The sequence below is a fragment of the Neomonachus schauinslandi genome, chromosome 13 (genome assembly GCF_002201575.2).
Source record: "Neomonachus schauinslandi chromosome 13, ASM220157v2, whole genome shotgun sequence".
Lineage (NCBI taxonomy): Eukaryota > Metazoa > Chordata > Mammalia > Carnivora > Phocidae > Neomonachus > Neomonachus schauinslandi.
The window spans coordinates 79,424,910-79,444,396 of NC_058415.1; the positions used below are offsets into that span (position 1 = coordinate 79,424,910).

Genomic DNA, 19,487 nt, shown 5'->3' on the forward strand with positions numbered 1-19,487 from the left:
CAAAGTCAATCAATAAGAACAAGGCAGTTTTGATTAAATAAACAGGATGCTTAGGTTGATATAAAACTATAATTGTCATCCGTAACCCCCGACTTCCCTTTTTTGTGTTTATCAAAACAGCCTGATAATTTTCATTAGCTTTGGTTGTACAGTATATTGAAAACCCTGTTAACACAGAGGAGTAGCTGCAACTGCTGACAGGTTTAAAAAAGAAGAAGAAAGATGGTTTTGCAACCTCTGGGTATTCTTCCAAGTGCCACAGAGATTTAAAAGGAGGCCAGAGACACTTATGTGAAATATACAAAATGTCCCATTCCAGATCCCATCCACGATGTAAAGGTTCATTCATTCATCCATTTATCCAAAAATCCCTGGTGAATGCCTATGTTGTGTTTGTCATTGCATGGAGGATGTGAAATTAAAAACTTCAGCATGTGAGAGATGGACAGACAATGAATAAAATAAATACGTGGATTCTGTAGTGTGACTGTGACAGGGGATAGGAATAAAGCAGAGAAGGGGCTGGGGACTCGGGGATGGAAGGTGGTTTCATCTGAAATAGGTCAAGGTTTTCGCACTTGGAAGGTTTGAGCAGAAGTCCCAAAGCGGGGGCAACTGGCCTGAGGCTGGGGAAAGGCATCTAGCCAGTGCCGTGGCCCTGGTACCCAGCCGGTCCCAGGAAGCACAATGCAGCTGAGCAGCTGGAGGGCCTGAGCAAAGGTGAGAGCAGAAGGAAACAAGGTCAGAGGGGAGGAGGAGAGGCAATGGGGCCGGGCAGATCATGCTGGGTCTGGGAGGCCATTACAATGACTTTGGCTTCCATGAGGAAGCCATCAGAGATTTTTAAGCAGAGTGACGGTGTCTGCCATAAGTTTTTAGAGCATCACTTGGGATGCCGGGTTGAGAACAGAGTGTAGGGAGTAAGGATGGAAGCAGAGAGAAGGGGGGGGGGTGGTGTTTGCAATAATCCAGGAGGGAAGGTTGGTGGCTCAGACCGGGTGGTGGTGGAAATGATGACAAATGATGAGATTCTGGATGTGCTTTGAAAATAGACCTGATAGGAGACTCTGACCAATTGGATATAGCCTGTGAAGGAAAGAGAGGAGTTGGGGTGACCTCAAAGTATCTGGCTAAACAGCTGGTAGGGTGAAGCTGCAGCTCACCCTACCTTGGATGGGAAGACTAAGAAGGAGTAGGTTTGGGGTGGCTGTGGATGGGGACTTCACTCTGGGGTGTGCCAACTTCAAGGTGCCTAGAAGAAGTCTAAGTGAAGCTGGCCAGATGAGTCTGGAGGTCAGGGAAGTAATCCAACCTGGAACCATCCTTGGGGAATCATCTAGTGTACATGGTGCTTAAAGTATGAGGAAGACAGCATGGGATCACTGATGCAGTAGGTGAGGACAGGGAAGAGGTCCAAGGGCTGAGCCTGGCACTCCCAGCATTAAGAGGTCAGAGACTGAGAAGCAACCAGCTAGCAGACTGTGGACCAGCAGGTGGGGGGATGCAGAGTGGAGATCAGAGGGCTGTTCTGGAGGCCCAGTGAAGAAACTGTTTTAAGGAGGAAGGAACATTCGTGTCAGCTGAGTCAAAGCTAACAGGACAAATACAACGCAGCCTGAGACCAGACAGCTGACCTTAGCCAAGCAGAAGTCACGGGCCATTGGTGACCTCGGTAAATGCAGTTCTGAGAGAGTGGTGGAAATAGGAGCCTGACCAGCTTATTACAAGAGGGAAACAGAACAAAGGGCAGCAGTAAAGACCAGTTCTGCCAGAGTTTTTGTTATGAAGGAGAACAGAGAAACAAAAAGGCAGATGAAGGGACAGGTGGAATGGGGTTGGTTGGTTGATTGGTTGGTTGGTGGGGGTATTAACACGGGAGAAATCTCAGCATTTTGCACCCTAATGTCAGTGATCCAGGAGAGAAGGAACATGCCATGAGGCAGGCAAGAAAGGGACAGTTGCTGAAGCCATATCCTTGGTGTGCAGAGGAGGAGGGTTGTTCTCAGGAGGGGCCATGCTTCCGCAGTAAGAGGAGGGGGGAAGTCAAGGAGGCATGAGCACACCGAAGCAGGACAGCCGTGGATGCTGGAAACCTGTGGAAGCTCTCCTCCCCTTGCCTTTATATTCTCTGCGTTAAGTGGGGATTAAGTGCTCAGGCGAGAGGGAGGGTGTGGAAAAGTCACCTAGAAGAGAGGGAGAGTGGATGGGCCGGGAAACGGATCGTGGTTGCCAGGCAGCGTAAGGACCCCTGGGAGATCTGTGCTCAGGAATCCAAAGGGAAGAGGCCAGGGTGGCTGCTTGCTTTCCTCCAGACACACTTGGCTGCTTGGGGGCAGGCACCGAGTAGGTGGAGTTGGTTATGACCAGGTTGGTGGTTCTGCCAAATAAACGTGAGAAGGACAGGCATCAAGGCCATGGACTCCAGAGACGAGACCCCGGGTTACAAATCTTTGACCCACCATTTACCAGCTGTGTGACCTTGAGCAAGTTAGGTAACCTCTCTGTGTTTCCATTCCTTTGCCAGAGTCTCAAGTGAAAGTTCCATGAGCTAATATACATACAGTATTTAGAAGAGTGCCTGGCACATTAAAAGCTCTCAGTAAATGTTAGCTTCTATTATTATCAATACGAGTTGAGGCAGCCAGCAAAGGAGGTTCTCAGCCAGTTAAAATCCTGTTTGTCAGAAAACACCTGTGAAATGTATCCTGAAGCATTAGGAGATATGAAACAATATCATTTGTGAAATCTCATCCAGCCCATTTCTGTTGGATTCACCTTCAGTACACCCTGTCTCTCTTATTTTTTATGCAGAGGCCAAACATTAAGCTTCAGTGTCCCCTCTGACGCTTTATCTGCCGTCAGCCCCGCGACAACAAGCAGTCAGTCATGAAGCACCCGAGCTGTACAATAACACAGTGTTATCACAACGAGCTACGCTGGGCGCTGCACCGCTGACCATTACACCTGAAGAAAGCAGCTACCTGAAACACACCTGAGCCTCGCCTGGGATTTTAGCTGACCTTAAAATCCAGTTTTATCTCAGCTCCAGAGTGCTGGGGCTGTATATACGCCCATATGCTTTTGGATGAGCCGACTTGCGCAGGAGCAGTTCTTGAAGAGAATTTTCCAGCTATCATCTCACTAACAAAAGACCCATTTATAGTCAGTCCGGGTGTATTGCCAGAGGAAAGGAACTCCGGAGCAGGTTGGTGGTGGATGCGGGAAAAGTGTGAAAGGTTTTTTTCTAGTGTTTCTATTTTCTGGGTAGAACAGGAAGGAAGGCCCTTTCCAAGAGCGGGGGTGGGGGAAAGAGCCCAAGGAGACCGAAGCCCCTGGAAGCGAAGCGCTTTGGCTCCCTGTGGGGTCTACGACGCGTTAAGTTCAGAAAATGCTACCTTTGAAGGTGTGTGTTGTTTTGCACAGAGGTTAGAAGCACTCTGGAACCAGCTGTGTGTCCTCCGCATGTCCTTCGACCTCAGGGTCTTCATCTGAAAACTGGGGATAATGACGGTACCTATTTCACAAGGTTGAGCTGAAAATTAAATGCGTGAAAATATGGGCAGCCTGGAGAGCAGAGTAGGATAACAGTAACAGCTGCCACTCTTCTTGTTTTCTGAACATTTAAATTACTTCTCTACCCTGAGGTGGGTTTCTGGAGCGCCGGAAACAACTCCTTGGGATCCTACGGTTGCTCTGACCCCCATGATCAGACCTAGATTGAACGCGCCACCATGGTCTGGGAAAGAAGAAATGAGCCTTTGGGGGGGGCGGTGGAGCTGCAGTAGGATCTTCCGTGGGGGCTCATTCAGGAACGTTCGGGGAGGCTCCAGTGGAGCAGCAAAAGGGAAAGGAAGAGAGACCACATGTGGGGGGATTTGTTCAGAGGATGGCCCATGGACCAGCCATAGCAGCATCCCAAGGGCGCTTATTAGGAATGCAGAATGCCAGGCCCCGCCCTGAACCCAGTGAACCAGAAGCAGTATTTTAACTAGGTCTCCAGGTGATTCCTGGGCAGGTTGAAGTTTGAAAAGGACCAGCTCTACTCAGTTAACCCACTGCTCAGTGACAGTGCGTGACAAAGGGTGGTTCTGAACCCAGGTGGTCCGGTTGCAAAACCTGTGCCCTTTCCATCACCTTGAGCGCCATGGCAGGACAGGGAGCTGCATGAGCTCAGTGTGGGAACAGAAGGGAGAAAAGGGGAGCATAGGCCAGGAATCCCATAGAACATTCCTGTAACCCAGAACAGGAACCCAGCAGTGCTACCTAGTCCGCTAATTACTCATTCAGCAAACATTTCCCAAGAGCACCTATTCTGTGCTAGAACTGGGGTACAGGGAGGAATGTCACTATTCCTGTGCCCAAGAAACTTAGACCAGGCGGGGGCCGTGGAAGAATGAGCCATTCCTGTGCCCACACACTCCAACCCCACTTCTCCATCTGTCAGTCCCTCGCTTCTCTGCTCCTCCCTCCCACCTTCCCGTCCCCTCCTCTGCCCTGTTCTCTCTCTCTTACAAGGACCCAAGTGGACACCTCCAAAGAGAAGCAGCAACAACAACTATCATCCGCATGGTTGCTCTGCTGGAGAACAGAGCCCAGCCAGACATGGTGAACCCACACCTTCTCTAGAAACTGGATCTCTGGCATTTCTGTAGGTTTCTAAAAGCTGAGCCCCCGACTCTTGGCACCAGAAAGATCACGGCCAGATGAGGCTCCTCCAACTGACTCTGACATCCTTTCTTTGGCTCAGGCCGCCCTGCTCCCAGGAAGCAAGCAGAGGCCCCTTCCCAATGTGAACGCCTCCCCTCCAGAAGCTCAGGTGCACATGAGGGTGTTGGACTGATTCAGACCCAGCCACCCCAAGCAAGGTTGGATTCTGACTTTCAAAACCAACAAAATCAGTTGGAGCAAAAACAGGATGGGAGTACTCAGAGGGTGGAATGAAAGAGGTCAAGCTGATGGCAGCACTGAAAGTATTATTTTTGCAGGATAGCCCCAGGAAACAGCAAGAAAAGCAAACCCGAAGACAGCGGGACGGTGTTCGGCCACAGAGTTAAAGGGGAAAAGCAGGTTACAAAGCAGAATGAGCCCAGTTAAAGATACAGCAAGAATATGTACACACACGTGTACACAGAAATGTCCAGAAGGCGGGAAGTGTTGATCTGTGCTGACAGTAGGGTGGCTTGATGCCATTATGGAACAAAACAGGCAGGCAGGCAGAAGAGAGGATGCTTCTGCCTCCCACTTGCTGCCGGTGACTTGATATGAGCCATGGGTTGACCAGGCAGACATCTGCACGTGGACCTTCTCTTTGCTTCCAACGTGTTGCAAAAGAAATTCCCTGTTTCTTCTGTATCTTTCTTCCCTGTGATTTTTATGAGCTCCAACAGGATAGTAAACTCCATGCCTATCCAGCCTGAACCCCTAACTTCATAGCTAGATCATTGACAGTTGCAAAAACAGGACTCTGCTGGTTCCAGAAAGCAGAGGTGGTCTGTGTTGGAAAACAGCTTTGCCGTGCTCTTTTGGCCAACTGAAAGAAGATATGACCCCGGGGCGGGGGGCGGGGTGGGGGGGGGCGGCTATGGACCTAAACAAAGAGCCTTCATATAAAACCAGGACGTACATCTCCCAATATTTCCTGTTTAAGACTAGACTGAGACATGATGTTACTTTGTCTCCCAGAGTCCCTGAACTTCACCCTGATTGAAGGGGGAAAAAAAGTCCCTGCTCCTAAGAGCAGTCTTTTTCCTTTCTGGGTTAACTTGGCCCCACAAGAGGCTATCCTGAACAAGAAAAAGTGCCTCAGTGCTAGGACTATAACAATAGGAACAACAGCCATAATTCACAGAGCGCCTCGCACGTGCCCCGCACTGAGCAGCGCTGGGCATAAGTTATCTCTGTAAGCCCTCACACCCAAACTAGTTATCACCACCTGTTTGCCAAGTAAACTGAGGCTCACGCAGCTAGTTGGTGAAAGAACCAGAGCTCAGTGCGGATCCGCTGACCCTGAGCCTCGTCCTCTGCTCTGTGCATCCCCTTCCCAGCTACCATCACTGAGACATGAGCAGTGGTCCCCCTGAGTCACGGGGTGATGGGCTATTTTTACCTTCTCCTCTTGGCTTAGGTATACTTCCTAGATATCCTACAATAAACACAGGTTACCTTTGAAATAAGGTTTAGAAAATTAATGTCGAATATTTTTAGCAGAAAAGGAAAAGGAAAGCTGGACCCAGGTTTGCCCCCAGAGAGGATGGTTGTGGGTAAGGAAACTGTTGTGCTCCAACCTGGGGCAGCCTTGTGCTGGGGAGGTCATAGAGAGAGGTGCCCATGGCCTACAGAGGCTCTCTGCAGCCCCTGAGGGGCTAAGCCCATTAATGAAGGTGACCCAAATAATTTCCTATCTAAGGCACACAAATTGTTTAATGTCTCAAACCCACGCCACAAGGCAAGAGTGAGCGAGTTGTTTTTGATTGACTGAGAGTGTTTCTTGATACAATCAGCTCTCCTAAGCCATCAAAGTGTGACTTTCAGGGGACTGCTTCTCTGGTAAGCCCTGTGGGGGCCTTTTCTCTCCTTTCAGGAAGCCCAGATATGGCAGGTGACTTTGCCAGGTCCACCTCAGTCCCCCGCAACTGTTTCTTATCAGCTCAAGAGATCGGCACAGGGAGGTGGAGGGTGACGCTGTGGTTGGCTGTCACTGCAGGAGATAGGGACAGAACTGGTCAGAGTGTGCACTCAGTGACCATTTCACAGGGTCTCCATGATGGTTCCTCACATCACCAGGTTAGAGCGGTGGGTGGCCTTCAGGCTCTCAAGCCTGCTGGTTACAGAATACCTACAATTCTCCAGCTGTAGTCAAGGCATCAAAGATCCAGAAAGAATGAATACAGTGACCAGTGGGAAAGCTGCCCTTGTCCCCAGTGCTCCCCACCAGAAGAGGTGCAGCCCCTTCCTTATATTCTAGGTGGAAAGCTCAAAGCTGAACCAGGCAACCGATTGAATTCCAGGCAGACTGGTGTCCTGGGCACCGTCCAGGAGTGAACGACCCTAGCAGGGTTGTTTATGGCCCTTTACCTGATGGTTTTGGGGGTTAAGTATTGCCCTCCGTGCTCTCACCAATCACCCTACTACAGATGGAGTTTTACTTTGGGCGGTAAAACGGTGCCATCAGAATGACAACATACGGATCTTTGTGTGGTCTCATCCCCCTGCAGATCCATGGCCAGACAGCCAGCCTGCTATTTCTATACATCAGTTTAATATTTTGCGGAGGCAGATGGGACCTCTCTTGATTAGCTTTGCCTGATAAAAACTCATAAAGAACAAAAGAGGAATGTAGAAGAAGAGAGTCACACTTCTTCACTGGAAGAATTTCGAGGAACTTGGAGACCATCTGCTCCCAGTCTGTACCCACCACAGACCTCACTGACCGGGCATGGAACTTCTTCCCACTGAGCCCAAACTCAGCTTCAGAGTCCTCATCAATATCACGCATCAGACTGCAACCATCATCCAGTTGGAACGGGCACGCAGGATGAAAGTGATTTGACATCCCCGATAAAATCCAAACCTATCCTTTTACCGGTGGAAAAACCAGGCTTAGACAAGAAAAACTCTGGCCACAGTCATTCAGGAGGTAGTGAGGATCTCGGACTATCTGCACTCAGCTCATCTACGGCACCAGATCCGCATTCTCGAATCTCAGAATCAGGGTGGGCAAGAGGTAAGAGAAAGATTGGGTAAAAAGTCACCCTCTGGAAAGAACATTACCTTGGCTTGAGTTGACCAGGGGTTTAAATCTTACTTTGGGTAAATGGCTTCACAATCTCTGGTTCTCAGTTTCCCAATAATGATGTCTACCTCATGGAGCCATTGCAACGCCCAGATGAGATAGTACTAGCACCGTGCTCAACAAAACTAGGTAAACTGTCTACCTTGCATTTTCTCCCTGCTAATACCAGGCTCCTAACACCTGCCTCTTCCCTCCATGCCTCCTTCCCAGCCACAGCACCTCGTGTTCTCTTGATTGCCATTGGTGATGGATGGGGCTTTGGTTTCCATGGTTGTCCGGACCTGTTTATTGGACAGATGGTTTTCATTGCCCAAAGGTCTCTGCTCAGAGTTGGCAAGGGCTGGGGCCACCAGGGCTGCATTTCCAAGACACCTGGGCTCTCTGCACTCCAGAGGGTGCCTCGGGGATCCTCTCAGATTCCCTTTGTCAGTTCCCGGGTAAGGGTGGTAACATTTTCAGGAAGCTCCACACAGACTCAGTGTCAAGTGCCAACTGAGCAAATCATCACTGACTCCAAAAGGCTTCTCTGGCTCTTCCACTAGCTCATGAGCTCCCCAAGGGCAAGGCCTAGGTCTTGTTCAGCTCTGCACCTCCTGTTGTCCACATCTCTTGGCGGGTAGCAGATGCTTGTGGTGAACTGCATCACTGACCCCAATTCTCCACCCCTCCCTGTGCCCACACCCTTCACTCCCTTTATCTTATAACTTTACAATTCTCTCACTATAGGCAGAGCTTAATTCCCCACCCCAGGCCTGGCCATGTGACTTGCTTTGACCATACACATGTATATTATTTATCTTTTGCTGCATAACAAATTTCCCCCAATTTAGGAGCTCAAAACAACACATATTTCTTTCCTCATGGTGTCTGTAGGTCAGAAATCTCGGCATACCTTAGCTGGGTCCTCTGCTTTAGGCTCTCTCATAAGACTGCAATAAAGGCATCAGCTGGCCCCTAGTCATCTCAAGGCTCAACTCGGCAAAGCTCTGCTTCCAAGGTCACATAGTTTGTTGGCAGGACCCAGTTCCATGCAGACTGTTGGCCTCCATACCCTGGAACTTAAGATATAACCCCCGGGGCAAGGTGGGGCCCAAATGGACTGAGGTTAAGTTTCTCCCATTTAGCAAACTGGGGGCTCAAAATAAAAGCTCAGTTCAGATAGAAGACAAGAAGCTGTATAATTCAGTTCTTGTCCTGGGCTTGACTGTTACCATGGTCAATGCGTATGGAAAGCACTCAGCCCGATGCCTGGATGGTTGAGAGCTGGTACTGTCACACCTCCTGGGGGGAGCCCCTTGCCCTCCAGGCTCTCTCCTGTCCCAACCCTTCATGTTCAGTTGGTACCCAGGGTCCCTGGGATGGCAGCAAGATGGGGAGATGAAGTGCATTGGCTCACTAGTCTTTGCGCCCCCAGTGATCTTTTATCCAACCCCAGGTGAAGAAATCACTCCTGTCCTGCTAACCCCAGAAGCTTGTTAATGCTACTGTAAAAATTAGAGTAGCATTAACTTGCTGACAGTGACTCTTTGACCCTGGAAATCAACTTGGAGTTTGTCCATTTGCTCATCAGTTAATTAGTTAATTGGTTTGCTTACTTTGTAACACCGAAACTCTGTGAGACACCATTCGTACAGTTCAAACTTCAAGGTGCTCACGCACCACATGGGGATCTTGTTAAAATGCAGGTTCTGATTCAGAAGCCTGGAAGGGGGCCTGGCTGCCACAGTCCTAAGAGACCCCCAGGTGATACTGATTGTGCTGATCCATGGACTACACTTAGAGGGTCTAAAGTCAGACACACTGGGTTTAAATCCCAACTCCCACTGTTGGTAGCTGTGTGACCTTAAGTAAGGTAATTAACCTCTCTGAGCCTCGATGTTTTCTTTTATTGAATGGGATTATGAAGCTTCCTGCCAACAATTTGTGTAGGTTATTAAAAATTATTCAACAGAGCCCTGGTGTGCCATGAGCATTCAACATGAGGACAGCACGGCCCCATTTCTGCAAGTGTAGGAACACAACTTTGTCCCCAGTCCCAGGATCCCTCTCGTCCTGATATGCTAGTATTTGGTGAAAATGGAACCGTTCTGGAATGAAGACACAGGGAGAGAGAGGCAGTGTTTGTCTCTACTGTCAGTCTGTGGTCATCATTTCAGACTGGTGTGGAGCATCTTGCTCTCAGAGCTGATCTTGCCCAGTGCCCAGGCTTCTCCTCTTAAAGGAGCAGCTCCAGGTGTGTCTGTATTATTCCTTTTCTGCATTCGGCATGGATTTTAGGGCAATCGCCTGGCCTGGGATTGATTTGTGCCCTCGTGTCAGCCTGAGTCTCTCTCTGAGGTCCCCAGAGCCAGGGGCCGCTTTGCAGGACCCCACTGTGGAAATACAATTTCAGCTAAATTACTGGAAATTAGATTAGATTTTATTACGAGAAGGAAAAAAGAAAAATGGAAACAACCAAAGGCTCAGAGGGGAAGGCATGTGCATGTTCAACAGACAAACCTGCAATGAAAAAGCCAGTTTGCAGCCTGACTCACTGACCCTGAGGCGCCAGGGAGCATCTGTCCAGCTTTGGGCCAAGAGGGGACTGGCTCAGCTGCCCCAGTGACGGCCCACACGAATGGAGGTGGCTCTCACCTCTGAGAGGCAGGGCAAGGCTCAGAAAATGCACTGGTCCTCGATGCAGACCACCGAAGCACACATTGTCACCACCGTGAGCCTCCACGCCCTCCCCTGAACATTGGGATGATGATAATAGCAGTAGAAAGCTACAAAACAGTAAGTGAGATCCTACGTGTTGCCCACTATGAAGCATGAACTGGGTGATTGGAATAAGAAATACAAAATGGGAGCGCCTGGCTGGCTCAGTCAGTGGAGCATGCAACTCTTAATCTCCGGGTCATGAGTTTGAGCCCCACGTTGGGTGTGGAGCCTACTTTTTTAAAAAAAAAGAAGAAATGCAAAATGTGTAATAAATACATTATATCAATATATTTTACATCATTGTCCTGTACATGCCTATGTATACATAAACAGATAAAATTGGAAAACCATAAAGTGTAAACAAAATTATATCCTTCCTGCATGTGTTAATAATTGGAAACACATATTGCACTTCCTATGTCCCTATTGCACTGTAAACACTTTACAAATATCAATTCCTCCCTGTGGATCGTACCCATTTTATAGATAAGGAAAGTGAGACTCAGCTCTCCCTGAGTCATTTGCCCATGCAGAGCCTGCATTCAGATCCAGCCAGCCCTATCTGTTATGCTACCACATCTGGGAATTCCTGTTTGGTTCTTTCCTGGTCAGAGACTGCAACGCTGATTTCATGACCATTAAAGGGTCTCCATCTACCATTTGAAAAACACCATTCTAAAACGTCCATGTGAATAAACTGTCCTTCCCTCAATACTGGGTGTGACCCTGACCAGGGTAGAATTTTTCATTTGCGCTCCCACCACCATCCCCTCCATCCTGGTTACTCAGCACTCTGCTGGACACACAGCAGTCCCCGAGAAAGACCTGACTGAGAAGTAGGTGCATATCATAAAGCCGTTTTTAGTAATCATAATAAAAGTAGTTGTTGAGCACCCATTATACTTCAGGTTAGAACTGGGCATTTTCATTCATCAGATCACAGCATTCTCATGGTAACCTGTGAGGGAAGTATTAGAATCCCCCCATCACCACTAATACAGCTAAGGCTCAGAGGCATGAAGTGATGCCCCCAGGCTCACCCTGTCAGCAAGTGACTGCTCCAGGATTCAAGCCCAAAATGGACTGTAAACTCTGTTGCAGTGAACCTCAATGCAACCCTTGGAAACTAATATAAACTCCAACATCCTTGAACTGTCAAATTTCCTCAGCATAACAGATGCACCTCATCCTTGTTATGGGAGGGTCTTCTCATCCTCAGAACCAGTAGGCAGGGATTCCATCTTGGACATTAGGAAGACCCAGCCTTGAGTCTTGGCTCTGCCACTTCCTGATGAAATGACTTGGACCAGTCACTAAAACTTTCCAAGCCTCAGGGTCTTCAAATATAAAACAGAAACCATAGTAATAACCACGTCCTAGGTTTGCCCAGGACACGGGACATTGAATGCTAAAATGCGGAAATCCCAGGCAAACCAGGACAAGTCTGTCACCATAGATGGTGGTTGATAAGACCATTCATCCAACTGTATGTTCATTCAACAAATATTTATTGAGTGTCTTTTATATATCAGGTGCTGTTCACAGTGCTGGAAAGAGAGGAAAAGGAAAAGATTCAAAGATTCTCTGCCTTCATGGAGCTTATATTCTAGCAAAAGTAGAATGACACTCTAAAGAAGCAAAATATTTAGCATGTCAAGTGATGATAAATACAATGGAGAAAAATAAAACAAATTATTCAACTAGCCCCAAACTGAAAGCAAATCCAAATAGCCATTAGCAGAAGGATGGATAAGTAAGTTGTGGTCTATTCATACAATGGTGTGGTGTACAGCAACAAAAACAAAGAGCTGTTGATACACGTGATGTGGATGAAGCTCATAGACCTATGTTGAGCAAAAGGAGCCAGACACAGAAGAGTATATGCAGGGGCGCCTGGATGGCTCAGTTGGTTAAGCGACTGCCTTCGGCTCAGGTCATGATCCTGGAGTCCCTGGATCGAGTTCCGCATCGGGCTCCCTGCTCGGCAGGGAGTCTGCTTCTCCCTCTCCCACTCCCCCTGCTTGTGTTCCCTCTCTCGCTGTGTCTTTCTCTGTCAAATAAATAAATAAAATCTTTAAAAAAAAAAAAAGAAGAGTATATGCAAGAAGCTTCCATCTGTGAAGTTCTAAAAAGCAAAACTAAGAGATGGTGATTAAAGTCAGAAGAACAATTCCCTGAGGGGGTAATTACCTGACAAGGGCCAAAGGAAACTTTTGGGGGTGCTGGCGATGTTCTGTCTCTATCTGGGTGGTGGTCATATAAAGTACACTTATGTAAACATTTGTCAAAGTGACATTGGTCCAGGAAGTACATTTTATCATATGTACATTGCATCTCAATTTAAAAAATATTTTAAATAGCTAAATACAGCAGCAAAGTTGAAATGGGGGCCTGGTGGATAGGTTAGCAGAGTTCCTAGCAAAGAGTGAAAAAATCCAATTCTTGTTCAGTATATTGGACTATTTATCTGATGGCTTTCAGAAACCACAGGGTGTGCAGCAGGGAGCAGAAGGCCCTCTCTTGCCTCTTTGGGCGTCTCTGTTCGGGTTCCCTCAACTAATCTCGAGAACCTGATACCTTTCTAGGAGGCCATTAGGGAAGGCTGTTCTTTAAGTGCCTTAACATTGGTCCTGAAATCTGGCTCATCAGTGAGCCTGGAAAGTTTCTGGCAGGACCACTCTGATGTGCTCTGCACCGTAAATCCTAATCTCATGCCCCTGAGATTGTAGTGACAAAGATATATAACATTTTCCTATGCAATGGGCTTGAATTATCCCAGGGATAATGGAAAGGTATTTTTCATCTTTAGGGTGTTAATGAATATAAATGGGATTCCCAGCCCATTTCTCTGCTTTTTGTTCCCTCCGGGAAGTGAGATCAAAGGAGGAAAATTTCTAGGGGCAGAAGGGGAGAGGAGCCCCATATTCAACCCTCCCACCCAGGACACCCCCAAGAATAAGAAAGATTGCAACAATCCCAATGCCTTTCCTTTATGCCCAACTGGTCAAAAATTCCTCTAAGTAGAAAGTAATTGATTTATCACATGATACAAGATTTTTTTAGCTACAAAGAGTTGCTAACCAATAAACTTTCCCAAGTGAACTAGGACCCAATAAAACCACTTTTCTAAGATAGAGTACTTTTCTCTCTGCTCGTGGCTTTCTTCTGGGCAGTAAGGAAGGTGTTGTCTTGGTCCAAATTAGTCCACATGCCTCAGGGAAATAATCCTGTCATCTCCCCAACTCTCATGCTCTGTTTATGATTGCCTCTGTAAAGACCCTATCTCCAAATAAGGTCACATCTGAGCTACTAAGCGTTAGGAATTCAACATATGTGAATTTTAGGGAACACAATACAACCCATAGCATGCAGCTAGGGGCTATTGGACAGGGCAGGTCTAGCCAACCCCAATTCTTCCATTCTTCCTCCTTAACAACAGACTACCCTGATACCAACTCCTAGCTACTTTCTCTCACCATCCCTTCTTTCAGCAAATATTTATTGACCATATACTATATACCAGGCATAGTACTAGGAGCTGGTCAAGAGTAGCCACACTACCCCCCACCCCCACCCTCTCAAAGTCTGCATCTCCTGTGGCAAACCTGACAAGGAGACCAAACTCTTTTGAGTCAAAGTATTTGCACAACCCACCGAGGTAAACCCACAAGAGGCTGCTTGTGGCTGAAGAAGGCAGATGGACTCAGGACCCACCTGGCTACCCCCAGAGCTGAGGATCTCAACATCTCAGCCCTCCTCCAACCCACTCAGAGCCTGTCAGCTGCCTAGCTCTGACGTAAGCAGTCAATTACCACATAGTATGATCAGCTCTGGGATCAGGGAAGCCCAGGGAATTTGAAGGATAGAAGAGGAGACCCAACCCTCCTTAGGAGACTCAGAAAGACTTCTTAGTTAGGGGGAAAGGAATTCATGGTAGTCATTAATTGATCATTAGTGTTGTTTACCAATACCCTATTCTCCTTTCTTTCTAACAATCCAGAAACAGCACTTCCACATATCCTTTTAAAATAGTTTATCAGTTAGGGCCCAGTTGGTTAAGTGACTGTCTTCGGCTCAGGTCATGATCCTGGAGTCCCGGGATCGAGTCCCACATCAGGCTCCCTGCTCAGCAGGGGGTCTGCTTCTCCCTCTGACCCTCTTCCCTCTCGTGCTCTCTGTCTCTCATTCTCTCTCTCAAATAAATAAATAAAATCTTAAAAAAAAAAAAAAGAAAATAGTTTATCAGTTAGATTTTGCTGTGTAACAAACCATCCCAAAACTTAGTACCTTAAAACAACAACCATTCATTTTTCTATGCGTTGGCAGTTTGGGCTGGGTTCATCTGGGCATTCCTTTAGCTGGTCTCACATATATTCTACTGCAGCTACAGTCAGCTGGAAGGTTTACTGGGGGCTGGCTTGGTCTAACATGGCCTTACTCACATATCTGATGGTTGGTATTGACTGTCAGCTAGAGAGACAGGGGTGACTGAGCCATGTGTCTTCAGTAATCTAGGCTGGGCTTATTCACATGGGAGCATGCAGCATGGTAAAGAAATATGAGATTTGACCAAAACAGGTGCCTGTCCATGCTTGGATTCCCCCTACATCATTCCCTGTAATACCTACATCATTCCCTTGGTATCTTCTCTGTTGAAGCTGACCTTCAGCTTTGGCATCCCAGTTACTGTGCATCTCCTTTTCATTCTCTGTTCTCCATCTCCTAGCTTCCTGCTTCCTATGTCAAGGTTAGAGCTACCCCTTAAGATATCCATTCCTGGCTTAGTCTTTGGGCACTTTCCCGATTAAACAGCCTCAATGAAGAGAGCCTGGCTCTGTAACCACCTTGACTCCAGCCTGAGTGGGAAAGATCCAGGATAAGGTTTCAGGCAAAGACTCCATGCATGTTATTGGAATTCCGTGGAGCACAGGCCCCTGTGAAGGGACAAGATCTGTGAGGACTTGCTGAAGGAAATGGATTTGTGTTCATCTTGAAGTGTTAGCTAAGGAAGCAAAAGGAGCTGGGGCACTATTTCCTCCAAGTGATTTGTAGAAACAGTCATTCTGTGGGATACTGATAGGTAAGAATTACATGAAAAGGGGGGTCATATGTCAGAAAAGGTTTTGGAAGTACTTGTTAGACAAAGGTAAGTAGGTACATTACTGTAAGTTGTCTCAGAACCTTTCCTGTACTAACTTGCATTGTGCCATCTCCCAGAGGAGAGCAGAATGTATAGTGTTCCTCAGACTTGTGGACCTTTGGAACCCTATTCTCATCACCGAGCATCTCTATTTATTGGTGTGCCACAGAACACATCTTTAGGGACTTCGTAAGAGCAAAGGCTGCAGTCCGGGCTTGGCAATATGTTTTTGAAGACAGCAAGTCAACTTCTCTAGAGCAGAGGGTTAGGAAAGATGAGTAGAGAAAAAACTGGAAGGATACATTGAGGCTAGACCATGAGCCAGCCCTGGATCTGGATCCAACTGAGATTCACCATCACTATAACCACGACCACCATTGTCACCATCGTCACTGTCATCATCATCATCATCACAGCCATCATCATCGTCACCATCACCATCATCATTGTCAATACCACCACGTCATCATTACTTCCTCATTATCATCAACACTCCCACCATTATCATCATCATCACCACCACCATCATCATCATCACCATCATCATCATTATCACCATCATCACCATCATCGTCAACACCACCACCATCATAATTACCATCATCATTATCATCAACACTCCCACCATCATCATCACCATCATCCCCATCATCATCATCATCATTATCAAAAGTCTCTTCTGAAGAGCTCTATGATTCTGAATTGTAGCTAGGAAAAGAGCACTGGGCTGGGGTCAGACATATACATTTCAGTCCCAACTTTATCAATAACTGCACATTGTTGTATAGTTTTCAAAAGTCACTTAATCTCTCTGAGCCTCAGTTTCCTCAACTGGATAATGATGTGTGAAGCCTAAATTAAAAGAATGAATGAAATAATTTAAAAAATAATAATAAAAATAAAAAATTAAAAAAAGAAAGAATGAGAAGATGATCTATCAATACTAAGCAGTGAGGATATTCTGTTCTCAATATTATTCTGTGCCTTCCTGATCTACCTTGTGCCTGATTTCTCAGGAATATTACCTAAAGTCAGACCTCAACTCCTGTGACACACTCTCAACATCCCTCCACCCTAGTGTGGTGGGAAAAATATGTGTTGAATCCTCCCAGGTTCTGTGACTTCAGGTGAGTTAACATCCTCCTCTGAACCTGTTTCCTTATGTGGAAAATGAGATTATATGTGAGTATTCAATGAGATCATGAATGTTAACGGCTTGATATCTAGAAGGTACTCCTTGGGTGTTCATGCTCTCTCCCTCATGACTCCCTTTAAGAGTGGTATTAACATGGACCACCCAATATAATGCGAACACTACAACCCAAAGAGGAGAATCCAGGAAACCCTGGATGAACTTAGACTGGGGTACAGGTCTCCTGACTTTAGGGACTTCTGGATTAGACCACAGCAGCCCAAGAAGACAGTAACCCCATCTTTCCTCATTTCCAGTGTATGAATGAATAAGAACTCGTGCAAGAAAGCTCCTGGTGCAGACAGCTCTTAGAAGAGAAAGGGGGTCCCAACAACTGGAGACACAGGAAGGGGGAGAATAGTGTTATCTTGCCAAACACACACATGAAAGTGTCATTTCATCTGCACTTGCCTCAATTACAAATAGAACTTTCCTTTCCAACCAAAGTTACTTCGATAGCCCGCCTAATGTCCTCTGGAAGGGATTTGTGCCTTGCATGCATGAGTTGTTATCGATTTCCCCACAAAGGCCAATTTGGGGATACCAGACAGCGTGAGCAGAAAAGTTAAAATAAAATGCTAGCTAAACAGCCGTACACAAAGGGAGCATGTTTCCATCCATCGGTGGGTAAATGGGAGGCTGGAGCACTGATTGTGGGTGATCCTCTCAGGCAGAGAGGCAGGGTTCCAAGCCTGCCATGTAAATTGTGGCTCTGGAAGGGCACAGCGGGGGACAGTGTTTTAAGTGGAGAAGAATGCTGGTCCAGAAATAGGGAGACCTGAATTTGAGTCCCAGATCTGCCAATAGCTCATCCAAGCTCTTTAAATCAATCCAGTTCCCCAGTACACCATGCAAAGAGCAAAGGAAGGTGTGTGGAAAAAGATCATCACAATCACTACTACTATTAGTAATTGCTCTTATTCGTTTATTGAGTTCCTACTGTGTGCCAGGCATGGGGCTGGGTAGAGACATGGTCCCAGCTATCTCAACATGTAGAACCTGGTAGAAGACACCGGGAGTAAACATTTAATTACATCTCCTATAAATTTTTTATATTTACACCATTTCAAATTGAATGGTGGTTACCAGGGCTGGACGTAGGAGAAATAGGGAGAGGTCGGTAAAAAGGTGCCAACTTTCAGTTATATGATTACTAAGGTCTCAGGAACTAAGGCACATCATGTTGACTGTAGTTGATACTGTATTGTCTAAATCAAATTTGGTAGGAGAGTAATAGTGAAGGGAGAACACCAGGCCAGAGAGGGGAGTTCGGGTACCACCCAGCGCCCCTCTCCCGCTCCCCGCAGGCCTTCGTCCCCGCCATGGCCGATCTAATCCAGGAGAAGCTACAGGGAGAAGTGGAGAAATATCAGCAGCTACAGAAGGACTTGAGTAAATCCATGTCGGGGTGGCAGAAGCTTGAGGCCCAACTAAAAGAAAATAATATCGTGAAGGAGGAGCTGGCCCTGCTAGATGGGTCCAACGTGGTCTTTAAACTTCTGGGTCCTGTACTGGTCAAACAGGAGCTGGGAGAGGCTCGGGCGACCATGGGGAAGAGGCTGGACTATATCACAGCTGAAATTAAGCAATATGAATCCCAGCTCCGGGACCTCGAACGGCAGTCAGAGCAACAGAGGGAGACCCTGGCTCAGCTGCAGCAGGAGTTCCAGCAGGCGCAGGCAGCCAAGGCAGGGGTTTCTGGGAAGGCCTGACCCCGTGGTGGGGGGGAGGGGAGGGGAGGGAATGAGGCAGCTCTAGGGTCTATACTGTAGCTAATAAAATGTGAAAACACCTGGCTGTTTTCTGACCAAAAAAAAAAAAAAATTTGGTAGGAGAGTAGAACTCAAGTGTTCTCACACACACAAAGGGTAAATATGGGTGCTGATGGAGGTGTTAATTAACTCGACTGTGGGAATCTTCACAATGTATATGTATATCAAATCATCACATTGTACACTTTAAAGACATTACAATTTTTATTTATCAATTATACCTCAATAAAGCTGGGGGAAAAAAGAGCGAACTAGGCAAAAAGATCGGTGGGAAAAAAATAAGACGAGAATTTTCAAGTAAAGGGAATATAAGTCAGACCTTGTGTTGAGCTCTTTATTTACATAATCACATTTCAACAATCCTTTGAAGTTAGTTCTATGATTATCCCCAACTTATGAATGCACAGCTGGGTCAGAAATGGCTAGGCCAGTCTGCCCCAAAGCACACACGTGCTTTGCATAAGTGGTGCACATGGGAGACCGGATCTTGAACCCAAGAATGTTGGACTCAGCCTATTACCTTGGCTGCTACATGCTACCATCTCCCAGACCATCTAGATCATCCTCCCCCTCCCCCTGGTCTCACACTCACACCCTCTCCCTCCCTATAATTAGCTATTGTGCTATGAAATGAATACTACATAACAAGCAACCTCAGAATGCCGGTGGCCTACAATACTTGTAGGTAAGCAAGCTTTCAGCTGGGATCTCTAGCCTCAGCTGGGCTTGACTCCTGGCTCTGGATTGAGTTCAAGTATGCTACATATGTCTTCCTTCTGGACCCAGAGGCTACCCAGGGCATGTTCGTTCCAATAGTGGATTACAGGAGTACAAGAGGCAGACCTAAACCATGTAAGCCCATTTAAAGACTCTGCTCATATCATGTCCACC

General features: G+C 47.0%; 1 protein-coding gene across 1 annotated transcript; it reads left to right on the forward strand.

Moving 5' to 3' along the window:
- The first annotated feature begins 18,054 nt into the window (after positions 1–18,054).
- On the forward strand, positions 18,055–18,632 carry LOC110581327 (prefoldin subunit 6-like). Its single transcript, XM_044920838.1, has one exon. It carries the CDS (start codon positions 18,147–18,149, stop codon positions 18,534–18,536), a length of 390 nt encoding a protein of 129 aa, XP_044776773.1. The 5' UTR covers positions 18,055–18,146; the 3' UTR covers positions 18,537–18,632.
- Positions 18,633–19,487: the final 855 nt, after the last annotated feature.

What these genes read in the sequence shown, in the direction of transcription:
- LOC110581327 (XM_044920838.1), top strand. Translation starts at nt 18,147, where the DNA reads ATGGCCGATCTAATCCAGGAGAAGCTACAGGGAGAAGTGGAGAAATAT.